This window comes from Bubalus bubalis, chromosome 4 (assembly GCF_019923935.1).
Source record: "Bubalus bubalis isolate 160015118507 breed Murrah chromosome 4, NDDB_SH_1, whole genome shotgun sequence".
Taxonomy (NCBI): Eukaryota; Metazoa; Chordata; class Mammalia; order Artiodactyla; family Bovidae; genus Bubalus; species Bubalus bubalis.
The window spans coordinates 9,348,996-9,373,392 of record NC_059160.1 but is presented as its reverse complement, the minus strand read 5'-3'; the positions used below and the strand labels follow the sequence as shown (position 1 = coordinate 9,373,392).

At 56.0% G+C, this 24,397-nt stretch overlaps 1 protein-coding gene across 3 annotated transcripts; it reads right to left on the bottom strand.

Annotated features, from left to right (window-relative positions):
- Positions 1–1,134: 1,134 nt before the first annotated feature.
- On the bottom strand, positions 1,135–23,882 carry CBX7 (chromobox 7). Of its 3 annotated transcripts, none has more exons than XM_044940854.2 (6): positions 23,596–23,882; positions 21,387–21,430; positions 14,685–14,750; positions 10,628–10,694; positions 7,616–7,790; positions 1,135–7,230 (listed from the first exon to the last, which is right to left on the bottom strand). In XM_044940854.2, the coding sequence occupies exons 1-6, from the start codon at positions 23,662–23,664 to the stop codon at positions 7,073–7,075; spliced, it is 579 nt and encodes a 192-aa protein (XP_044796789.1). In that variant the 5' UTR covers positions 23,665–23,882; the 3' UTR covers positions 1,135–7,072. The 3 variants fall into 3 exon arrangements, with proteins under 3 accessions (XP_044796789.1, XP_006071366.3, XP_025138623.1); XM_006071304.4 differs by having other exon boundaries at positions 7,616–7,967; positions 23,596–23,879; XM_025282838.3 differs by having other exon boundaries at positions 7,616–7,688; positions 23,596–23,877.
- Positions 23,883–24,397: the final 515 nt, after the last annotated feature.

The following is a 24,397-nucleotide window of genomic DNA, read 5'->3' as shown; positions in this document are numbered from 1 at the left end:
AGCCTTCTTTATGGTCCAACTCTCACGTCCGTACATGACTGCATTGAAGCCCTAATGCTGGGAGCTGATGTTTCTTCCCCTTTCAAGGACAGCTGGGGACCTTCAGAAAGTCGGGAAGGCTGCTGGTTGCCTGTTCCCAGGCCAGGGCCCTCTCCCTCACTTTCTGCGGGTCCTCTTCTCCCCTTTATGTGGTAGCTGGCCTTGTGGGTCTCCACGAGGCTTCTCAAGGTCAGTGGCCTCCTTTCCTCTGCTGTCTTCTCCCCTCCTGTTCCCGGGCTCCATCAGACCCTTGTCTTTCCTCCCACTTGCTTTAAACCCTTCCTCTTTTCCAGGTTTTGTCTTCCTTCTCGACTTGCCTTCTTTCTTGTTCTTCAGCTTTTCCTTTTTAACTTGTTTTTTTCCTTTTGGGCTGAGGTATACAGGATTCTACTTCCCCAACCAGGGATTTAACCCATGCCCCCCGCGGTGTGCTACGTCACTCACTCATGTCTGACTCGTTGTGACCCCATGGACAGTAGTCCACCAGCCTCCTCTGTCCATGGGATTATCCAGGCAAGAATACTGGAGTGGGTTTCCATGCCCTCCTCTAGGGGATCTTCCCGGCCCAGGTATAGAACCAGCATCTCTTATGTCTCCTGCATTGGCAGGCGGGTTCTTAACCACTAGCACCGCCTGGGAAGCCCGTTGGTAGTGGACACAGCTCTCTACGACCTGGCTAGGTGCACCTGAATAGCTAACCACACCCTGTTTGTCCCACCCATGAAAATGAGCACAGTAATGATGCCACCGCAGCAGGCTGTATTCAGGTAACACACCTGAGTGTCAGGCTGCGAATTCATACCAGAGTCCTATGCGACTTTTCTTGGGGACCCATAATCAGAGTCAAGGCTCAGAGCTGAGGGCAGAGCCTGCTGAGTCCCCTACGCTCTAACTGGAGTTTTCAAGGAGCTGCCAGGGCAGAGACCAGACTCCCACGGGTCAGGAACTAAGAAGCAGCTGGAACTCACCCACATGCTGCCTTCTCGCCTCCTCCAAACCAACCCTGACCTTGGCCCCCTCTCCATCACCCCTGTGGCTTTATCTACTGTTGAGGCGATCCGAGCGTGGGTTGGAAAAGAATTTCCAGACACAGAGTACAGCAGAAAAGAGTTTATTAAGAACAAAGAGCAGAGATAAAGTGGGCACTGTGAGCGTGGGGGACCAACAACTCCTGACAGGCCAGGGAGAGTTGACCGTGTTTGTTGGTCAGTAGCCAATTTTTATAGCCTCAAGACAAAGAAAATTCCCACTGGAAGGCCAGTTGGGGCGCTATAGGGAATTTACTGGGTTGGGCATCTTTGCCTAATTGGGAGTCAGAAAGCTTGTTGGTGATAATGGGGGGTTGGGGGCAACAGTTACAAAGTGGGTCAGTCAGCTTCAGAGGTGTCCTTGGTTCTGGGCCCCGCTTCTGTGGCCTTGGTGCAAGGCCTTGCACTGGTGGCCTAGGGGCAGGGCCTCAACATCTCCCACTTATGTGCCCACAGCCACCTGAAACTCAGAACAAAAAGCTGGCTGGATCATCTTTCTGGGTGCTTGCCTCCTGTCCTCTCATCCTCATCAGTGATTTTAGCCATGGGAGGACGAATGGGCCATCTTCACTTCCTGCCCCATGGACTCTCCTGATACCCTTGGCCTCTAGGTACAAGGGAGTCAGCACCCCGGCACCCTTGCCAATGACAGACAGGAGGCTTCAGATAAACATTCCCATCTCCAGTCCTCCGGGTGGTGGGGGACCATTTGGAGGGCGGGACTGGAATGCTTCTCACAAAGTCCAGGTGGAATCAACCCTCTTGCCCACGGCATCAACCTCAATGACATGCTTTTCCTCCTTCCCCGTCCCTCTCTCCCTAGTCCTTACCCTGCTCCCTGGGACCACCTCCAAAATAAAGTCTCAGACCTATACCCAAGCCTAGTCTCAGACTCTGTTCTCATAGATACCGTAGCAGTTTTCAGGAGCTAGCTGCTCTAATGAAGTAAGACTGGATGGCTTAAATAACAGGAATTTATTCTGACACAGTTTGGAGGCTGGAAGTCTGAAATCAAAGTGTTGGCAGGGCTGGTTCTTTCTGAGGCTGAGGGAAGGATGTGTTCCAGGCCTCTCTCCTCGGTTGGTAGACGGCCACCTTCTCCCTGTATCTGTTCTTATTATTTCCCCTCTCTGTCTCGGGCCCAAATTTCCCACCAGTCAAATCGGATTAGGGTCCAGGCTAATGATATCATTTACACTTGATTATCTCTGTAAAGACTCAATCTCCATATAAAGTCATACTCTGAAGCCCTGGAGGTCGAGACTTCAACTTGTGGATTCAGGGAGGTGAGGGGGGTGGGGCTGGTTCTGGAAACACAATTCCACCCGTAACAGAAACTGAAGCTAAGACAGAGTTGTGGACATGGGTCTCAAAAGCAGATCCGTAGGGTGGGACATGGAAACGGGTCCCCCACGGTCAGACCTCTGTGATAATTCCTGACTGTGTGGTGCCCTGGGATGGGTGGCAGAGATGAAGCACTGGATACAAGATGGTGGCCCTGAATGTGGACTTGGCTCAGCGTGAAAGCTCGAACAAAGAATTGGCAGACCCAGGTCAGCCCACTCTCAACTTGGGCCTTCCAGGTTTTTTCTATTTTAAATATTTTATTTGGCTGCAGCAGGTCTTGGTTGCAGCCCATGGGCTTTGTTGCAGAACCTGGACTTCTCTAGCTGTGGTTCTCGGGCTCAGTAGTTGCCCCACAGAATATGGGATTCTTAGTTCCAAGATCAGGTATTTACCCTCGTCCCCAGCACTGGAAGGTAGATTCTTAACCACTGGACTGCCAGGGAAGTCCCTCTTCTAGATGTTGTTGTGGAGAGTAGAGTTATTTTTCATAGATGTGCGTGGTGTGTGTGCCAAGTCCCTTCGGTAGTGTCTGACTTTGCAACCCGTGAACTGTAGCCCACCAGGCTCCTCTGTCCATGGGATTCTCCAGGCAAGAATACTGGAGTGGGTTGCCATTTCTTTCTCCAGGGGATCTTCCCAACCTAGGGACTGAACCCACATCTCTTATGTCACCTGCCATTTACCCCTAGCACCACCTGGGAAGCTCCTCGTGTATGTAAATGAATCATAATTTTTGCATTTTATTTATTAGTGTTTAAAAGGCCCCTGACATCCGGCAGCCATGGGACATAATCCTGCGGGCCGTGGGGCCCAACATTTAGTCGTAAGAGAGGCAGAGCTGCAAAGGAGACTGAACAAATGGCCTCACGGGCCTCTTATGCTGAGGGCCAACAGGAAGGAATCAGAACCCAAAGCCCTGGGATGAAAAATTAGGGATAAAGGATCTAAGAACCTTGCCCACCAGAATCCCCTGACTCCTCTGGCTGGCATTGTTAGCCTATGGACCACCTGGTGCCCATGTGAGGGCCACACCTGAGGCAGATATCCCTCAAGGTCACTCTTTTCCTTCTCAATTCACCTTCATCTCCCCTCCTCATCCCAGCATTGACCAAAGACAGCTCACTCCTTCCCAGGAGGAAATGCCTTACCCTCCTGAAGAACTGTAAGGCCCACTGACACACAGGAGCAGGAGTGCTGAGACCACGTGCGGGGCTGCATGTGAGGGTCTGAGACTTAGAGGGGAGAATTAACCAGACAGGGAGAATGTACAGAGAGCACCTCCAGATCTCAAGATTAACAAGCCGACGCAGATGCCTGGCGCCGGCCCAGTGCATTGCCAAGATGGATCTGGGGCGGGGATGGGTCTGAGAGGTCTGGAGGGCTCACCCCAGGGCTGCAGCTCTTCCCTCGGCATGGCTGTGATGCCATCGCAAGCAAAGATCAGGTGTCCAAAAGCTTTTTTTCTAAAATCATCTTTAATGTTTTAATAATTTTTTTTTGCCTCATTTACCAGATAAATCATCTAAATAAATAGATGCTATACAGTCTCTTACCAACATCAGTAGAAAAATAAAACCACGCTCTGCATCTGCTCCAGCTCTCCCCGCACACGCTCAGTCAGAAAAGGCATGTGCTTGGAATTGACTCGTGCCCCCCAACCCCTCCCAAATACATTCATTTAGTCTGAACAAAGCTCGACGCTCATTCTGTGCAAAGGAAGCGTTCTTGTGCTGAGCCCTGGAGGCCCGGCGGGCCAGTTATAAAGCAAAGGCAAAAACCACCGGACCAGCGAAGCGCCCTCTCCCGGGGCAGGAGCCAAGGAGGAAGCTGGCGACAGGACCACCATCCTGAGAGCAGAGGTGGTCCTGGAGTGGCCTGCGGCATCAGCAGGGGGGTGGCCGTGTCAGGGGCAGAGAACACGCCCTTTGCCCCACCCCACAGCAAAACAAAAGTACCAACCGGTCTCTACATTCGAAACAGGTGGGCCTGGGGGAAGGAAAGGCAGGTGGTCCAACTTTTTCAATGCCCCCTCCCCAAGTGAGTACTGGCCTTCTGGGGTGGCTATGGGGTGGGGAGGAAGGTCATGCCCAGCTTGTCCCCTCACCCCAAGCCTCACTGGGATGCTCAGGGCTGGAGAAGGTCTGAAGGCCACTTCCAACCCCTCGCAAAGGTCTCCGTCCTGTGTCCTGGGTGGGTAGGTCCTAAGAGCTTTGGCTGCCAGGGTTCAGCCCTCCAGACAGCAGGGCACCCTGCAGGCCTTGAAGGGTTGAGAGTCAAGCAGTGTTCCACCGCAGCAGCCACTTCGTCCCACAAAAGAGCACCCCCCCCAAACCAGCACATGATACAAACAGCTCTTAAAAGTGAGGGCGGAGGAGGCCACCTGACCCCAGGGATGGGGTGGGTGTGACTTCTATTGGAAGCTGCCAGTCAAGTTTAAAGCCAGGGCCAGCATCTATCACAGCGAGGCCCCTGCCACCACCCTCCCCTCTGCCAGGAGCCCCTGACCTGGGACAGCGGCCCACTCTGGCTGCCCATCCCCTCCCCAGGGCTCCGGGCAGGAGGGTTCCCCACAGCCCCTCAGTTCCCCGGTCCACCCCCACATACTCCTCTAGACACAAACCCCTAGGCTGGGGGTGAATCAAGTCATGGGGTGGGGAGTGGTGCCATCCCCCAATGGAAGCACTGAATTGACCCTGGACAATAAAGGACTGAGGAGGAAGAGGGGACCCACACGCAGGGATCTGGAATTTGGCCAGCAAGGCATCCCAAAGAAAAGTGGGGTTGTAGGGTGTCTTTGGTTTGGGAACTTGGGAAGAAGGGGTCTGGGGAAGAACTGCCCTATTGGAGGAACCTCAGCAGGATTCTGCCTACTTCCTGAGGACAAAGCAGAGCATGGAGCTGGCCCTGGGGCAGGGAGCGGGTCGGGACCCAGTGCCCGGCCTGAGATGGGGACAGGGGAGGGAGCCAGTCTTGCGCTTGCTCCCCTGGTGCCCACCCCCAACCTGGCTTCTCCCCTACAGGGCCAGGGTAGGGAAGAGATCACTCCTCACTACAGGGAGAAGCCACTAGTCCACAGGACGCGTCTGTGCAAACTAGAAACACAGCGCCCCCTCTTCTGGCAGACACAGTCCCTGCCAGGGCGGGGGCAGGGGACGGGGCTTGGACACAGCCTGACCCGCCCTCCGCTACAGCCCGATCACAGGAAGACATGACAGAGGTCCCCCCAGGGGGAAACAAGGTTAGTCCCAGCTGCAGCGTTGAGGGTGGATGCCGAGGAGACCCAGAACAGAAGGAAGGGTGTCAGGAGTCAAGGGCTGCCCTGAGAAGGTGGTGGGACGCTCTCTCCCTCCCTGACCACCCACACCCACGTCTGGTTGGCTGAGTTGGGGGGGGGGGGGCAGAAAAAAAGGGGAGGGGAAGAGCTGGAAAGTCACCTGAGTCAGAGAGAACAGGGGCCCCTACGGGGAGAGGGCGCGCAGGAGAGGAATGGAACCCAAGTGCCTCAGAGCTTGCGCTGATGCAGGGCACACATGCACACACTTGCACGCCTATGACTGCGCTGATGCAGGGCATACACACACACACTTGCACATCCATGACTGCGCTGATGCAGGGCACACACACACACACACACACCTGTGACTGGCCAGGTGAAACCACAAGAGGGCATCCCACACCTGGAGCACTGGAAGCCATCTGGCCGCCCCGCCCCGCCCCAGCCGACCCCTGCCCTCCAGTGAGGGCGCCAGCACGCTGATTGGACAGGTCCTGTCAGGTGAAGCGCTGGGAGAATGGGGTGAGTGGGGGTTGCCTACAGCAAGCTCTTTTATGCTGTGATTCACCCCCCCATTCACCTGGTCAGGGTTTCTATACAGGAAGTTTCCAAGACCTGCTGCACACGGCTACAGACATGTGCGTGCAGTCACGAGGGCACGAGGGACAGTGCACACACCTGTGAGGCCAGGTGCGCATGTAATCGGTTTTCACAGGCCAGGTGGGGTGGGGTGGGCTGGGGAGTAGCTCTCAGCGAAGGGGCTTATTAGCTGGCAACCACCCCACCCAGGGAAGGGAGAGACCTTTCTGGGTTGTGCCCAGCCATCTCCAACCCTTCCCGGCTGCCCCTAAGCTCTCAGATCCCGTCGCTTTTGCTCAAAGCCAGTCTCTATCTCCCTCGAAGAGCTGGAGTGCAAAGTTAAAAGGAAAGACCTCTCCCCAAACACACACACAGAAGGGAAAAGGGGTAACCAACCAGAAAGGCAGGGGCAAGATGCTCGGGGGGAGGGTTCAGATCTTCCCGTCCTCCTTTAGTCCCGGGACCTGTTGCTATCTCTCCGGAGAAGAAGGGGGCCAGAGGGGTCCGGGGGAGGCTGGCCCTGTCCCCGTCCTACCCTGGAGACGGCGTCCCAAGTGACAGAGCAGTGCCAGGCCTCCCCAGGCCCCGCCCCGCCTCAGCTCTGTAAACGTCCGTCTGTCCGTCCGCGCAGAGAAAGGGGCGGGTGGGCGGGACAGTTTTGGGAGCATCACCCCTTCTCCTGGTCAATGTTTTTGTTGTTGTTTTTTTTTTAAATAAAATAATTATCCCGCCCTAACCCCCTCATTTCCGGAAGTCCCCACCCCGAGCCCCAGAAAACAGTTTAAGAAGAGTTAAAAATGGCGGATCAGAACTTCCCGCTGCGGTCTCGGAAGAAGCCCTCGGCGGCCTGGGCCTCGCGGAAGGTGACGGTGATGGAGTTGGCCGTGATGTCGGTCACTGTCACTTCACTTGAGGGGAGCGTGGGTGTCCAAGAAGGGGGCCCCTCGCCCAGGTCTGCCTCTGCTGCAGCCGTGGAACAGACGGATAGACAGACAGACAGACGGGGCGGGGGGGAGGGGGCAGCGTTGGCAACAAGGTGGGGAAAGTGGGCATGGGGGGCCGCGTGTGAACCCCCCTTCCGGCCCTCTCACCCCCAACACCAGATCTTCCTCTGAATCTCCAGCCAGGTCAGAGCCTAGTTCGAGGCTGGCCACATGGGGAGAGGTCACGACATTTATCTTCCCTGGCTGGACACGCGCTCCTTCCGAGTGGGACCACGGAAAGAGCTCTGGGCTAGGTGCCAGGGTTCCCCGCAGGCTGAGGGGACCCTCTCTGGGCCCTGACAACTCGAGGGGCCTTGCCAGCTCTGAGGGTCCCTGGGTCTGCGCCGGGGGCCGGGCTGCCTTACCCTCCTCTTCGGGGGGTTGCTCGGCAGGCTCCCACTCGCTGGCCGCCTGCAGGACGTCCTGGGCCGGTGACTCCTGCAGGAAGAGCTCCCGTCGATGGCTGTGACTCTCCAGGTTGGGCCCGCGGGGCGGGAACTTCTTGCGTGAGAGCCGCAGGTACTTGTGGGCCTTGCGGGGCTTGCGGAGCGGGAATGGCAGGGTGGGCACCAAGGGGCCCTTGTCCGCCAGCTCGGGCGCCCCCGCCTTGACCACCCCCTCGGGGCTCCCGCTGCCGAGTGGGCGCGTCAGGGAGAAGCAGAGCTTCTCCTTGCCCTTGGCCTTGTGGGAGCTCCGCAGGTCCATGCTGTACAGCCGCTGCGGGGGCAAGCCAGGGCACGGCGGGTCAGCCCCGCCCTCCCGCCTGCTGCCGCGCCTTGGCGCACGCCGTCCCTCCCACCCGGGGTCCCTTCCCCAACTTTCGGGGCTCAGAACCAGCCTGCACCCCACCCGGCACCCCAGCCCCTGGGCCAGGGCCTGCTCGGCCTTCATCTTGGCCCCCGAGGCACGGCCTCAGGACCACCGGGCCAGGGCTGCAGGGCGCTTTCCTTCGGTCCACGGCAGAGCAGCAGACAAGAGGTACAGATGGAAAACTGGCCGACAGAAAACACACCAGGATTTCTGCGGCCGATAAATTAAGGAGCTATTCATCATAGGAAAGCAAACTTTAATTCTAACAGGCCCCCAAAGCTGAAATGGTCAGCTGCCAGGGAGATGGTGGGAGGCACAGGGCTCTGAAGCTTCTTGGAGAAAGTTAACGCAGCGCCGGGGTGCACCGTGCCGCCAGCTACAGGGACGGTGCACTGCGGGCAGGCCGCAGATGCCCCTTGATCCCCCCAGGGCCCTCCTCAGCTCTGAGCCGCAGCGAGGGGGGAGGGGGGCGTTCCTGAATGGGTCCAGACCCCTGTCGATGTCCTGCCTCATTCATGTTGAAAGGGGCTGGAGGGCACGTGCTTCCATCATTCAAAGGCTGAAGTTTTAAAATTTGTGCACTTGTCTTACTGACTCCCAGGGGAAATTTATACAAATCCAAGAAAGATCCTCAGTGCTAAGATGTTGAGGGCCTGGGCCATTCTGGGACAGGAGCTCCTCTGCTGTCACCAGAGGCCAAGAGTTCCCAGAAAGAGTGAGGCCCACAGATGGGACCTGCATGTCAAACATCTCAAGCTGGGGACACAGGTCATCACAGGTGCAAGCGCCATGCTCCAGTCCCACCGCTAATCCCCATCACTGGGCATGGGCATGTGTTGTCATGACGATGGGAAGAGGGCTGAACTGGGAGGAGACTGTGAAGCTATGGCAATGCCTCAGCACTGCACAGCTTATCCCATAGGCAGCTTTATCAGAAACTACCTTCAACCTGGCTCACAGGCCGAGGAAACTCTCGTACAGTTCTGTTCTTCTCTACCTCACCATGAGAGAATTATAGTTACTAATGGGTCTGGGAGCACCAGGAGTCAGATCTGGGTTTTAGTCCAGCTGTGTGACTTGGTACTGGCCTCCCTGAGCCTCAGTTTCTTCCATCAATGAAATGAAATTATAGCAGCCAGCCTCCAAGATGGTCCCAAATATCTACTTCTGGGAATTCACACCTGTGTGGAGTCCCCTCTATACTGAATACTGCAGTGTGGGACTTCCGAGGCTAAGTCACTAAGGGCACGGTGCTTTGTCCTTGCTCTCTCTGTTTACCCACCCTAGGGGAGGCTAGTGGCCCTACTGTGAGGCCAGCCAGCAGCCCTATGGAGAGGCCCAGCGCTGAGGAACCAGGCCTCCTGTCAACATCCAGCACTGATGCACCAGGCACATGGGTAGCCATGTTAGGACCAGATCCTCCAGCCCCAATCAAGCCTTCAGATGAGTGGATTTCCAGCTGACATCATGACTGTAATCTGAGCCAGAATCACTAAGGAACCAGCTAAGGTACTCCCTGATTCCTGACTCACTGAGATGGTGTGGTGTTAAGTGTTTACTGCCTTAAGTTGCTCAGTTAAGGGTTCATTTGTTACACAGCAATAGATGACTGATGCACCCTCCCTGTGGGCTTGGTGTGCAGATAAACTGTGTTCATTTGTGAAGAGCATGGAGCGCAGAGCTCAGCATGGAGATGTCTGACATGCTATCTCTTTCTCAGGACCCAATCAACACCAAAACCCAGGGATCACACCTACTGCAGGAAGGGAGACCCATCTAATCTGGCAAAAGCCTCATGTGATCTACAATTCAGAGTGGACAGGAGGCTGGACATGGCTCACATTGCACATGGACCAAGAAGCCTTATGTTTTGGCTTTCAAGTCCCAGGTGGGCCTTATTAAATTAAGGACAGCAGGTATTGTTATCATCCGCATTTTGTAGAAGAGAAAACTCAAGCTCAGAGATGTGCCTTGAATCACGGAACTACATCAGTCTAGCCTACATCCTCTTTTCAGTGCAAACCAGCGAAGGGTAGCAGAGTGCCCTCAAGACCTCAAGCAGAGGGTTTCTTCTCACTCAAAAGGACACGTTTCTAAGACATTCCAAGGCTATGATTCCAAAATTCTATGAATCTCCTTAGATTCTAACATTCCAGACTCCCCTTGTTTCCTCAACTCTCAAGTTTATGCTCCTAAGGTTCTCAAATACTACAACTTTGTATTTTGGGGACTCTGAGCATCAATTTATTTACAAGATTCTAAGCTTTCAAAATTCTAGGATCCATGAGCCATACATCCACTCTCCCTCCCTCCACTGGGTCTCCCACCCATGCTGTCTTCCCCTGGGTACCAGCCCGAATTCTGACTTTTCCCAACTCCTCCCACCAAAACTTACCCACTAAGTGCCCCACCCACCCCACCCTCCACAGTGCCCTGGATGGAGCCAGAGGAGGGTTAGTGGTTTAACAGAACTAGCTGGGACAAAGGCACAGATGGTGGGGGTGGGGTGGGGTGGGTGGGTAAGAGCAAGGGGCCCTAAGGGATGGCACCAGAGCTGGCGGGGTTACCTGCAGCAGAAGCCGCTTGGGTTTCGGACCTCTCTTCCTATACCCCGACGCTCGGTCTCTCTCCTCCCTGGGGTGCAAAGCAGATGGCAGAAGAAAAGGAAACACTGGTGACATTTAAGGGTAAGTAAGGCATCGGCTCCACCTGGCCCTCTGCTGTCTACGGGGCAGGGGGGCACCCACCACAGGCTACCACCCATCCTGGGGTCGGGCTCCTCCCGTTGCTCTCTTTAGGCCATGACAATGGGGCAGAGTGTTCAACTCCCAGGGCTCCCTCTTCTCAACTGACTAAAGGTAAGGGCACAGCCACCGGTCCCATATGCTGAGGTGGGACTCAGGGGGCATCTCCAAAAACACGTGGGTCTTCATGGCCCCAAGGTCAGACCAGACCTCTGCTCTCTATGCACTGGGAACAACCCCTAGAACAATTTCCAGTTTCCACTCTTAGGAGACTTGTATAGAAACCTCTCAATCAAATTTGCCTTGAATGGGCCCAGGGGAGCTGAGGAGAATGGCGGATGAGTCCTGCACATGAGGCTCTGCCCAGAACTCCCCGCCAATTTGGCATCTGCACGAACCTCGTGGGGAAGACAGGCTCCCGTTGCCTGTATTGTCTGGCTGGGGAAGGGGAGAAAAACTAGCTTGCATTCAGTCCCCAGCAGATGCCAGACTCTGCCAGATGCCCTCCTCACTTCACACACATGCAAGGCACACCTGAGGACGCATACAAAGACACACAGAATGCAACACGCCAGACACCCCAACGTGTGCTGGAAGTGGTGGGACGGTTCAAAGTCACTGCGCTTGACTTCACTCCACTCATGCTTTCTGAGGCCTTAGGCCAGTCTCTCAGTCTGAGCCCAGTTAAGCCAGTAGGTCCATGGCCCCGTTTCCCTCCTCAAAGGAGTGGCTGCCACCCGCTTCCAGGCATCAGACTCCAGGGGCGCTGGGGGCGGAGCTGTCCCTCCCACCCTGTGGAACTAGCTTCAGCAGGTCTGCCCTGGGGTCCCAGAACCAGTGTTTGAGAGAAGCACCAAGGGCATGCGATACCCAGACCAATCAGGCCTCTCCGATCCTGGAGAGTGAGAATCTAGTCTCAGAGCCCGGTGCTGGAGCCCAGGTCACCCCTACCTGAGCCAGGGGACACCCTGGCTGGCCACCCTCCCTCTCTGGGCCTCAGTTTCCTGGTCTGGAGCACGAGCTTCCCTTCTCAGTTGTGCCCTGGGGCTCCTGGGGGGAGCGAGAGGTCCCTGACGCTTCTCAAAGCAGGGCTGGGGGGGCGGAGGTAGAAAGACTAAGATCATAGGAAAAGAGAGAGAAGAAAAAAGAGGAAGAGGAGAAGGAAATGGCAGGGAGGAGGAAAGGGCCTTGAGAGAAAAGAAGCTGATGATGTCTATTATATTTGTGTAAGTGTTGTTCATTATTATATTTATTACTGTATCCTGGGCACTCTGTACAAGGCACTGTTCTCAATGCTGCAACCCTCAACCTACGAGGGAGGCAGTTTCTATCCTCATCTTATAGCTGAGGCACAGAGAGATTAAGTCACTTAACCGACGCCACAATTCTGACAACCTTCGCTACTGGTGAGGATGCTGAGCTCTGGGCACCAGGCCTGACAAGGTCAAGCCTGGGAGCCCCATCAGGGCCAGCGGGGGCAGGCCTGCAGCCTAGGCCACATGATCTGGCTTCCCACCTGTGTGCCCAAGTTTCCGCCCTGTAACTGTGGGTGTGGGGGCAGCAGGAGGGCGAGGTGGGGGCTTCCACTCTGTCAGTCCTGACCTACCCAGGGACCAGTTTCTGTCAACCCCGGAACCCTCGGCCCTTCAGTGTCCAGGGCTGTGGGGATTGTGGCCCCAGCCAGGCCTCAGTGTCCCCTCGGCCCTCCCAGGACGCAGGGACTCCCTGACCAGACTCCTTCTGAGTCCCTTAAAAACACTGCAAAGCAGGTGTTAGAATGCTCATCAACCCCCTTCCACTTCCTTCTCACCAAGACCCAGAGAGGAGGAGGAAGTCAAACCACACAGTGAGTCTGCAGGTCTCAGACAGTGGTTCTCATTTGTCCCTTAACTACTGACTTTTCTGACTCAAAGGAACATCCAAACCCTCTCTACCAGGACTCACAGGCAGAGTCTGAGCTGCGCCCCACCCCTTCAGCTGCCCATGCCCACTCCACAATGCTCCACCCCTGCCCAGCTCACACCAGTCCAGCCAGCCACGCTCAGAGCCCCACTCGCCTCCGTGCTGCTCCTCAGCCCAGGGTCTCTGCATCAGTGTGCTCTCTCCATGGATGGTCTTCCGTAACATGGCTACTGGGCTCCTTCCCTGCCTCACTCAGCTCAGGTCTCTGGTCAAACGCCAGCACCCAAGCACCGGGCTGAGGGCAGCGCCCCCGCCCCGCCCCACCCCATCCAAACAGCAGCCACACGTCTGCATCTACACCATCACTGGCCTACTTCTCACTGTGGGCCTCCACACTGGAGCGTGAGCCCCGCGAGGGCAGGGACACTTGTTGGTTTTGTGCCTCGCTGTGCCCCAGTCCCTGGAACAGTGCCCAGCACACAGGACAATCTTAATAAAGACTGGCTGAACGATGACAGTGCGAATAGGTGACCCCAGTTACCATGAGGAAAACATTCGCACGCCAGTGTCCACACTTCACGGCTCATGACGTGCTCTCACACACCTCTGCTCCCCACGAGAGCCCACGAGGTCAGCACTGTTCTCCCCATTTCACAGACAGGGAAGCTGAGGCTCAGAGAGGAAAAAGGCCCTGCCCAGCACCTCACGGCTGGGGAGTAGCCGAGCCAGGATGCTGATCCAGGCCCTTGACGCCTGCCCAATGGTCTTACCACAATCCAGGACATTCCACAGGGTTCTCCCAGTGTCACAACCCTTTTGGATCAAGGTCCCACCAGCACTCGGGAAACAGAAAGAAGCTGTGGGACAGGAACACTGTGATTTTTAAAGGAAAGACCAGTGGGAACATTTCCTTTGAACCAGCAGCAGGAGACCTCCTGGGGGAGAAGCGATCAGAAGAGGGTGGGGAGGGCAGAGAAACAGCATCACTGGGAGTCAGGAGGCCCACCCCGATAAGCCCTAGTTGGACTGTCTCCCAGCCATGAGGCTCCTGGACAAGTCCCTTAGCTCTTCAGAGCCTCGGTCTCCTCATCTGTCAAATGAGACCCTCATCCCTGTCTCAAGAGGTTACTAAAAGGAACCAAACAAAAATGACTTTATAAAATGGTCCTGCACTCTACAGGGGCGATGGGTCAGGGAGAGGCAGAAAGATTGGGCAGTCTGCTGGCAGGGAGGCCGGTAACACCAAGGCTCATCGAAAGGAATGGCTAGATTATGCTCAAAAAGCCCTCCAACCAGGAGAAACGACATTTTCGGCAAAAGCTCTCCATTAAAGGCGTGCCCTCACGGCATCGGAGGAGCTGCCAATCGCTAACCCACCCTCAGAACTGCAGCAGAGCCCTGGCAGACACGGGAGCCTGAGACTTGGGAGCAGCTTTGTCCTCGGCCACCCAGCTAGGAGGGGGCCAAGCAGGAGGGACTGCAACCCAGCTGTCCTGGCTCTAAAGTCACACTCCCCACACCCAGACCTTTCTTGAGCTTCATCAGACTCGGTGAGAGGGTCTCTAGGGGAAATCTCTCTCTGGTCCATCGCTGGGCTTGACAGCAATACTGATACTGCCACCCCTCACATGCAAAGCATCTCTATGCCCATTTTCACCTTCTTCATGGCAACTGAAACCCCTACCTTCTGGGAAAATCGGGGCACGTGTAGTTAGGGGTGGCCAACAATGGCCAAGAGACTGAGGCTTGGGGTGGTTAGCAGAGTGGCTGACATCACCCAGCAGCAGGAAATGCACAGGACCCTCGGCTGCCCTGGGACCTGGTACCCAGTACCTTTCCCCAGCTGCAGCTGTCCCTGCCAGAACCCTGTCCCCGGGGGCCCATGACCCTTGTTCAGAGTCAAGCCACCAACAGCGCCCCACGAAACCTCAGAGCCTGCCGTCCCTGCCCCAGCCCCGGGGCCAGCTGAGCCCCTTACTTCTCCTCGTAGGCCATGACCAGGCGGGGGTCCAGGATGTGTTCCTCCGGCTCCCACGTGCTGTACCTGGGGAGACAAACAAGCGGTCAGAGCTGCCCCGCCTCCAACCCTGCCTTGCATTCAAAGGCCACAGCCGCTGTGGGCAGGACTTGCCCCTTCCTGATCCAGCCTGTAATTGTCTCCTAATCCCATAAATTGTCCCTAGCCCACCAGACTAGGTTGGGGGCCTTCTGGGGGCTTCAACACCAGAACTCCCCTCATCCTGATCACGTCACCCTAAAGGTGACTTCGTCCAGCTCCCGACTAGATCCCCATGTTCACCTCAGGGTTGCAGAGTCGGACACGACTGAGCGACTAAACTGAAAGAGGGCAGGGCCCATACATCCCTGGAGTCCCTTCCCATGAGAGGCAAGAGCACATGGTGAAGAACAGGGGCTCCGGAGCCAGACTGCCGAAGTTCAAACCCCAGCTCTGCCCTAGCTGCGGCACAACTGTGAACAAGTGGCTCAATATCTCTGTGCTGGTTTCCCCATCCATAGATGCTTTTGAACTGTGATGCTGGAGAAGACTCTTGAGAGTCCCTTGGACTGCAAGGAGATCCAACCAGTCCATCCTAAAGGAAACTGGTCCCGAATATTCATTAGAAGGACTGATGCTGAAGCTGAAACTCCAATACTTTGGTCACCTGATGTGATGAACTGACTCATTTGAAAAGACCCTGATACTGGGAAAGATTGAAGGCGGGAGGAGAAGAGGACGACAGAGGATGAGATGGTTGGATGGCATCATCGACTCCATGGACATGAGTTTGAGTAAACTCCAGGAGTTGGTAAGGGACAGGGAGGCCGGGCGTGCTGCAGTCCATGCGGTCACAAAGAGTCGGACACGACCAAGCGACTGAACTGAACTGAAAGGTCTCTTGCGCTGACTAAATGCGTTCACATGTTCAAGGCGGCCAGTGCACAGGAAGTGCTTTGTGCTTGTTACTGTTCCTAGCCCCCGACGCCCCAGCCCGTGTAGGCTCTGCCTGGCCCAGCTGCTCCCTCCCTCCTCAGCACACACCTGCATCATCAAGGCCAGCTCTGAAGGTCCCCTGTCACATAGCAGGAAGTCTGGTAAATGCCCAGAGACTATTTGGTGCAGTGATCCTACAGCAGACCCCTAGGTCTTTCCACAAGGGACCTTCCACCACTCCCAGGCCAGACAGCATTCTAGACAGCCAGGACAGACCTGAGTAATTCCAGAGCTCAGCCATCCTTCTTCCAGCTGCATGATTATTTACCTAGTATCTGCTTTTAACTTAGCTTGCTATTTTATTTGAATAATTTTAAAAGCAAATTTTAAATAACTTCCAAAAGGGGGGGGGGTGATTCATCATAAATAGATGCTAGTGCATAAAAAATATAACTTGAAAACATTTATATATGTATACAATTATGCATACAAATGTGTATGGGCATGTTACAAAAAAACCACCCAAAGCAATAGGCTGTGATTCTGGCCAAGGCTTCCCCCAGGAGTGCTGGACAAGAAGGGAGGTGAGTAGGTATTAGGGAGTATTAGAAGGCAGGGAGAGGCCGGGCCCTGCCCCTGCCATCTTCTAACCAGCCAAGCTAAAACCTTCATCTTCAACTGTCCTGGTTACTGTGAAACCTAATAATAGTCCCACCTATATCTGAATGACAAGCTGCCCGACAACAGACCTTTCCTCCTTTCTTTCACTGACACTTCTGCACACTCACTCTGTAAGGCCCTGTGAACTCAACTGTGAAGGTCTGCGCCCTGAGTGTGACACGCCCAGCACCATCCCAGCTCCTGTCCTTTGAACTTGCTGTGCCCTCTTCCTGGGGGCCCTCTTCCTCCAGGGACCTCCTCACCCTTTTAAGAGTCCGGGTCCTGCAGTTTTCCCTGACATCCTCTCCAAGCACAATGAACCCTCCCCTCAGCTGCTCTTCAGGGCCTTATTGCTGCCCTTGGCACCTGCCACACATACTGATGAATCAAGCTGGTGTCCTGGCTGGCAGGTTGTGACCTCTCCCCAGCTTGCCCAGCCTGGCCCCAGCCCCCATGTGTTCCGGGAATGGCTGTAGAAGTCACTGTAGAGTTCTGCTCATTCTGAAGAACTGCAAAAGTGAAACTGGTATTTTTTTACATAGTTTGGTAAAGCCCAAACTGAAAGCAATCAGCAGCTGGCAGAGACGTCAACCCTTCCTCCCCACAAAGGCTGAATTTCCTCAATTGTACCTAGTAAGAAAAGAGGGGGAATTTTGTGTTCCTCTGTCTGCCCTCCACCCCCCATATCCTCCAGCTGTGGAAGTCTCTTCAGTGCTCTAGTCTCCTCTGCCCTGCCCACTTTTTGGTGATGTAGCTGCTGTGTGGTTTCTGGCAAGTCCCTAACGTTCTCTGTACTTCAATTTCCTCATCTTAAGAATCACCATCACCACCGCCACCACCGTAATGGTTAGGTGCCAGAGCAGACAACCGCAGGGATTCATCCATCCCTTGTAACACCTTTATGAGGTAGGTTACAGACGCTACAGAGAAAACTGGGGCAGAGAGGTGAAGCATCTTGCCAAGGTCACTGAACCAGTAAGTAGCCAGTCTGTGGTTGGAACTCAGCTGAATCTTAGCCACCCTCTCTCCCTTTGGGTCCTCACATGCCGACATATCTGGCTACGCACTGAGCTGTGACGTGTTTGGGAGGGGCACGGTCTGATTGACTACGTCTTCAGTGCCTGACCCGGGGCCTGGCACACAGCGGGTGCAGAGAAAGGGTGAGACTTGGCAGCAGGAGGCCCGGCCCTGCTGAGGAAAGGCGGGATGGGGTCGCTGGACGGGCACCTCACCCTCTTGGATACCCTCGCCCCTCCGAAAGAGGCGGTCATCAGCAGCCCTCCGCAGTGTGGGGAGCCAGAGGCCGTGGCGAGCGTAGATCACGCTTTGTGAGCCGCCCGGGTTCAAACAGAACAGGAGTGCGCGGCCGTTGAGACTTGGTCTCCGCGCCGCCGGTTGGGCCGGAACGCAAGGAGACCGACAGGGGGCTCCACTCCGCCGCGCCGTGGGCCCCGCCCCTAGCGGCCGGACAGCCGCGCGGGCACACGCACGCACGCGGGGGCGCGCGCGCCAGATTACCGGGCCGACCAATGAGGGGCAGGGCGGGGGCGGGGACTGCGCGCGCCGGCTTCGAGGTAAACACGGCCACGTGACCGCCACCCCGCCCCCGAGCCGGGGTAAACAGGCTCGCGGCCGCGCCGCTTGGGCCCTGCCGCGCAGACTCCCGCAGTGCCGGGGGCTGGGCGCCCCATAGAGCCAGGCCACCCAGCACCCCTCCACTCCGATTTAGAGCCACCCAAATGAGAAGCTGTGTGCCGGGCTCCCGGAGAGACTGGCGGGGGCGGCGGTGAGCAAGTGACTCACTTGCTGGGGCCTCCAGTTCTTCATCTGTGAAGCAAAGCTACCAATAGTCCATGTCTTTTAGGGGGGATGTGACAATCAGATGTGTTAAGCCACATACAGCACTTGTGGTACACAATAAAATGTGGTACATAACAAAAGCAAACAAGCAATAATTAAGTCAACATGGAAAGCCTCCAGAGCGCACACACACTTGCCAAGACCAATCTCAGGACTCTGCTGCCGCTACTCAGCAGGGTCTTGGAGGAGAAAGAAGGGCCTCCTCTGTGTCTGGCACTGCTATGAACCCTTCCTTGTCTCAGGCTACCTTCCATGGGGCTCCGTGAGGCTACAGCCCCATTTTACAGCTGAGGAAATGGAAGTGCCCATAGTTCAAATCGTGCCACCTTTATGATCTGGGGGAGGGCCTCCTCTGCTAAGGGTTTCTGTCTCTTAATCTGTCCACTGGGTTGCCATTAGGCAAATTACTTAAGTGGGCCAATGCCTGATTTTAATAGGGGTTTATTGATATCAGCCTGGTTATTGGTGTATCCTGATAACTGATACTGTCATTCCTAAAGCTCCATGGAGGCCATCCTCCCCACAAACGGGGTAGCATTCACAAATGGGTAAGAACAGAGGGAAAGAAAATGTTCCCAAAGAGGGGCAGCAGGGTCCCTGGTAGACTGAGATAAGAGTAGGGTATCTGAGGGCCTCTGTGGGACTGAGAGCATGTAGCTGATTATTAAGCCCCTCCGCCCTGTGCCCCCAGCCCCTCCCTGTGCCATTTGCTGTTCTTTCCAGAACAAGCAGGATAGCTCCTCTACCCCATCTGCTGGGGAGGAAGGGCAGTTATTCCTCTCCTGTTGCATTGAGAAAACAGGCAAAGCACCCAAAAGCTCAACAGGGGCCTGGCAGAGTGAGTGCTGGTTTACATCGTGGTTTCTGTATTAATAGAACCTGCCCAGGATGGGGAGGGTGCTGGGAGCAGGAGACCCTGACTCGCCCTCCCACCCAGGGTGGCACTGCACTAGCCAAGGCTCCCAGGCCTGCAGGGAGCAGCAGTCCAACTACTCCACTCCCCACCCTCTTTCTCAGCCTCTTCTTCAAACAAGACACCCTGATGAGGGGAGACTAAAGTGGGTGATAAAGAAGCCCTGGTTCTCCTCCTTCTTTCTGTGACTGAATCTGTTGTCCCCCAAGTGAAGTGGGGTGGCAGTGGTTGGCATAAAGTGGGTACCATGTTGGCATTTATATTACTGTAGTGACCTCTCCTCTCTGGGCCCCGCTTTCCTCATTTGAAACATGAGAGGACTGATCTAAATGAGGGCTAAAGCTACTTTAGATGGCAGTAGAATCCCCCCAGACCCCTCTCCTGGCTGGTGAGACCTAGGAGCCCAGCTGTGTAACTTACTATTAATAGCAAACATTTACTAAGTGCCTTGTCTGGGTTAAGCATGCACTAGGTACTCTGTATCTGTCATCTAATCCTCACATCACTGCTGTGTTGGAGGATTCATTCCAATTTGGAGATGAGGAAGCAGAGATTCTGCTCTGCTGGGGACCTGTCCAAGGGATCCCAGCTGTTTAGCTGTGAACAAGGACCCAAGTGTGAGGAAGTCAGATGCCTCAGGTCTTCTGGCCACACAGGACTCCCTGAATTCCTGTGGGGGGGGGTCACAAAAGGTAGTCATGAGGGCCCGTCTGGTGGTCTCATTATGTTAGGGAACAAGTGGGCCCCAGGGACATGGGCATAGGCCAGCAGAACTATGCAGGGACAGCTCTTGAAATGCCAGGTCCTTCCCGTGACTGAAGCTCTGATGGGCAGACATACTAATTCAGGATAAATAAAAGTGGGGGAAAGAACTTGAAACAGACAAATACATCTGTTTAGAGAAGGGAATGTACACAGCAGGAAAAATAGCCAACAATGCCTCGAAGGCCAACAGGCTAGTGTCCACACTCCCATGCAATGTCTTCTGGTGCAGAAGCTCAGAGAGGAGTGAGTACCCAGGGAGTATGCCCACTTCCTTTTCTAGTTTTCCACCTCCTCTTACTGCCCCTTCACCCAGACTGGAAGCCCATCTCTCCTCTGCCTAGTGGAGGAGGGGATTATCCTTCAGTCTCAGGGTGTTTGGGAATGGGCAGCAGGAATGGATGAGTACATTACCTGGCTGGCCAGCCACCAGCCCTAATCCACAGGATGCCTGCAGGCCATCTGGGACACACCCCAGAACTTTCACCCCACAAAGTGAAGAAGCCTGTGAGAGGACAGCTGGGCTTGGACTACTGAATCCATTTTGCAGAGAGGGAAGCTGAGGCAGCATGGCTGTTTTCCCCTCCGCTGTGTCTCTCTCCACTGTGTGTCCAAGACACTCCCAGGACCCAAACATCAGGTCACCCCCAACAGCAACACAGCAGAAAGCCCCTGGCACAGATAGCAGGGGCTCTGGAACTAGGGGGGATTCCAGGAGTCTATCTCTAGGAAGCCAGGAAGGGAGGTGGGGTGCCCACAGGCCAATGGGGAGGCCCGACAACCTGCCCATTCCCTCCCCTCCCCTCCCCCCAACAACTCCTGCTGGAAGGTGATTGGTTGGTGAGAAGGTTCCTGATTCGGCCTCAGCAGGAGAGGCGGGGCAACTGGGAGAGGTCCTAGACCCAAGTTGGCCCGCCTCCCAAATGGGAGATGGAGGAGGCAAGGAAGAGGGGCTCACTTCAAGCCCCAACTCTGCCTCCCCTTGCTGTGTGACCTAAGGCAAGCTGCTTACCTTCTCTGAACCTCATCTTTAGAGATGAGAACCACAGCTGTCTCACAAGTCTGTAGGGGAACCTGCTCTGTAGACTGGAGAATGCTATCCAAAGGTGGCTCTGTCCCCAGCTCTATGGCACTGAAGACTCATGCCCCACTGGCTAAACTTGTCTTGCTCAATGCCACAAACTCCCACCTGGCACTGGTACATGCTGCAGCTTGAGGGCCCCTCCACCTTGCAGGTGGACATTTCTGAAGCCAAGATGCTGGGTCTTCACCGCTGAATGCCAGGAGAGGCCAGAAGCAGGGGAGCAGAGGCTCCAACCAGAAGATGGAGCACAACTCTGAAGAGAAGCTGGCACCCACCTTGACCCTCATATGCTCCAAATCCCTCAGATGGCAGAGGGGAAACTGAGGCCTAGAGAAGAGGACGATTTAATCAAGGTCAGCTGGCCAATTACTAGAGCAGTTGGAGTGAAAAGTGAGGCAGGAGAGTGGGGAAAAGGCAGATGGAAGGATGTTCAGGTAGGCAGACAGACACACACACAAAGGAGCCTTACTTTGGGGGCCATCCTTTCCACTTGACCAAGTATTCAACTTTACCCTGGGGAGAAAGAGAGAAGGAGACAGTGAGATACACAGATGCCCCTAGGACCACTTGCAGGGCTGAAGGCCCAATCCCCTCTGCACACAGAAGTCCCCCAACACATATACACAAGATCCCCATCAACCAGAGATCCTCAATCTTTGGCTGCTCCATGTCCATCCCAGACCATCCTCCCTGCTAGAGCACAGGAGTGCACTGGGCCCTCCCTACACACCTCAGGGGTACCTGTGGTACAAGCTTGGAGCCCATGATGTCACGTGTGGGAATGTGCATGGCCAAAGATCCAGTGTCCAGTGTGCCAGTGCAAAGACCAGAATTCTCTTATTTTAAATTAGAAGACTCTCCAAGTCCTAGAAAACTCCTCGTTGGGGAGTCCCCCAGGCCTCTAGCCCCATCAGCCCCATCCCTGTGAAACAGTGCCTCTGGCCCAGAGTGGACAAGCTAGTGACTCCAAGACTTTCAACTTACTCTCAAGTCAAAAGACCCTGGCAGGGCCCCAGAGAAGGCAGACAGTCCTCACCGTGAGAAAGGGTGCTCATCCCTCCCTCCAGGAGTGAGAAAATAAGAGCCAGGGTCCTCCCTTCCGCACAGGTGACAGGGGCCTTCCCAATCTGACAGGTGATACCCCTCCACACTAGAACTTTAAGACCAAGATAATGTCATCTCCTCAGAGGCCTGCCCTGGCCACCCTCCCTCCCACCTCATAGTTCTCTTTCTTTGTGGCACACAACCCCAGTGGAAAGCATCTGTTTACTTCCTCTTTTGCTGCCTGTCTCCTCTACCAGAATGCCAGCTCTGCAAAGGCTGGAGCTCCCTCCCCTGGCACTTAGACTGGTGCCTGGTATATAAGAGGTCCTCAAAATTTTGAATGAATGTGAAAGGAACAATGCTCCTCACTCTCTGGCACTACCGGCCCCATGTAGAAAGGGATAATTAATGTATGTGCTTAGGCTACACTGCATGGAAAGCATTGGGTTTTGAGGAACAAATTCAAATTGAGGACACCCTGAGGGAAGGGAGGAGGAGAAGGGGCAGCCCCGACATGAAGACAAAACTCAACCCCATTGGAGTTGGGGGAAAAAAAGAAAAGGTCATGGCCTACCTTAACATCGTTACCTTTAGCCCAAGATACCAGGGCTGAGTTTTCTCCCTTGAAAGATGAGTCGGCAATGAGCCAACTTGAGGTCCTGCTCTGCACTCATCTCTAACTTACGGTTTGACCTTAATCAGGTCGCTTCCCTAGCCCGGGCCTCAGTTTGTGCCTCCGTCAAATGGGAGGAGGTCAACTCCCGCCCTGCCGCTACAGCCTCCCAAGGGGCGGCAGGGAGGAGATAAAAGGACAGTGGTTTTAAGTGTTGGGACAGGGAATTTCCCCAAAGCCTTCCAGTCCCAACTTCCAGCCTGGGGCCAGACTACTTTGCAAACGTGTGCACCGGAAATGGGCACGGCCAAAGTCCAGGCCCGAGGCGCGGGGACCGAACCCAGCAGAACAGATGCCTCCTTAAATCGCTGGGTGTATGTTTGGGAGGCGAAGGCAAAGGGGGAGGAGCTTTTGAGGATGCCGAAGCGCCGTAGGCGGCTTCACTGAGCCGTCGGGCGGGGCTGGGAGTCGGGGAGGGGAAGACTGAGGGGGTGTGCACTGGAAGTGGGGGAGAGACGCGGAGGTTGGGGTGTGGAGGGGATCGGAAAAGGTCGAAGTCCAGCAGTTAAACTTAAGAGGCGGGAGGAGGCTTTTCCAAAGCTCCGCCTCCAACTTCAAAGGACTTGGCACCAAGAGTACAGAGTCCTGAGTTCGAGACCCAGATCCGATGCGAACACACGAGGCAAGCCGTTTCTTCAACTTGGGCCTCAGTCTCCCCATATTTAATGAGAGGAGGGTGAGAACGGATAGCGTTCGGGGTCCCTCCAGTCCGATCCTAATCTCCAGCTCTGGCTGGCTCAGCTGCCCCCAGCATCCTGGGGCGACAACTTTTAATTCTACTCTCCCTACAAGGTGGCGGGGTAAACTGAGGCACGGGCTGGGGATACGGGCCCGGCAGCGCGGGGCTGCCTGGGTGCCCCCGCCCCCACTTTCTCCCTCGCCTCCAGGGTAGAGGGGACAGTACTGGGGACAGAAGGGGACCCCACAGGGGTCCTGGGAGCCGCCCCCCGGGCAGCCTCACCTTCCGCACGCGCTTCTTCCGGATGCTCTCTACGGCGAACACCTGCTCGCCGATGGCTGACAGCTCCATGCGGGGCGGCGGGCGAGCGGGCCCGGGGCCGGGCCGGGCCGGGGGCGGAGCTGCGGGGCCGCGGCTGCGGCGCGCGATGCTCGGGCCGGCGGGGTCCCCGTCACCCTCGCCCGGGCGCGCACGCGCACGCGCACGCGCGCACACCCCCTCGCGCTCCCTCACGCCGCCGACGTTCCATTTTTGAACCTGCGCAACGTTTTCCTCGGCGCGAGCGAGCCCGCGGGCGAGCGCGCCGGGCGGGGGCGAGGGCGGGGCGGGGCGGAGCGGGGGCTCGGCTCTCGTCTGGCCGGCCACGCCCCTCCATGGCTCCGCCCCCCGCTCGGGCCCGCCCCCTCTGAAGGTCCGCCCCCTCTGAAGGTCCGCCCCCGGGCCTCGCGCGCGACGTGTGTCTTTCCAAAGCCGGCGGCCCGCGGGACTTATTTGGCGCAGGCTCCGCTAGGCGAGGGTGTTGGACGTGATATTAATACCCAGGAGTGTTTTCTAAAGTCCTCCCGGTGACTCTGAGGGTCTGGAAACGGCCTGGCTCCGGTTGGGCATATGAGGGCCCGGGGGAGAGCGGGGAGGCCATTTGCCTCGCCTTTCACAAAGAATAGACGAGGTCGCGGCGCGGACCCTCGGGCGTCAGGAGGGCGGGGACGGCCAAGGTTTCCCAACCTGTCAGGGCGTCTCAGTACCACGGTCTCTCTGGATCCGGGCTCGGGAGCGGTGTGGTTTGCCAGTCCTGAGCAGGCGC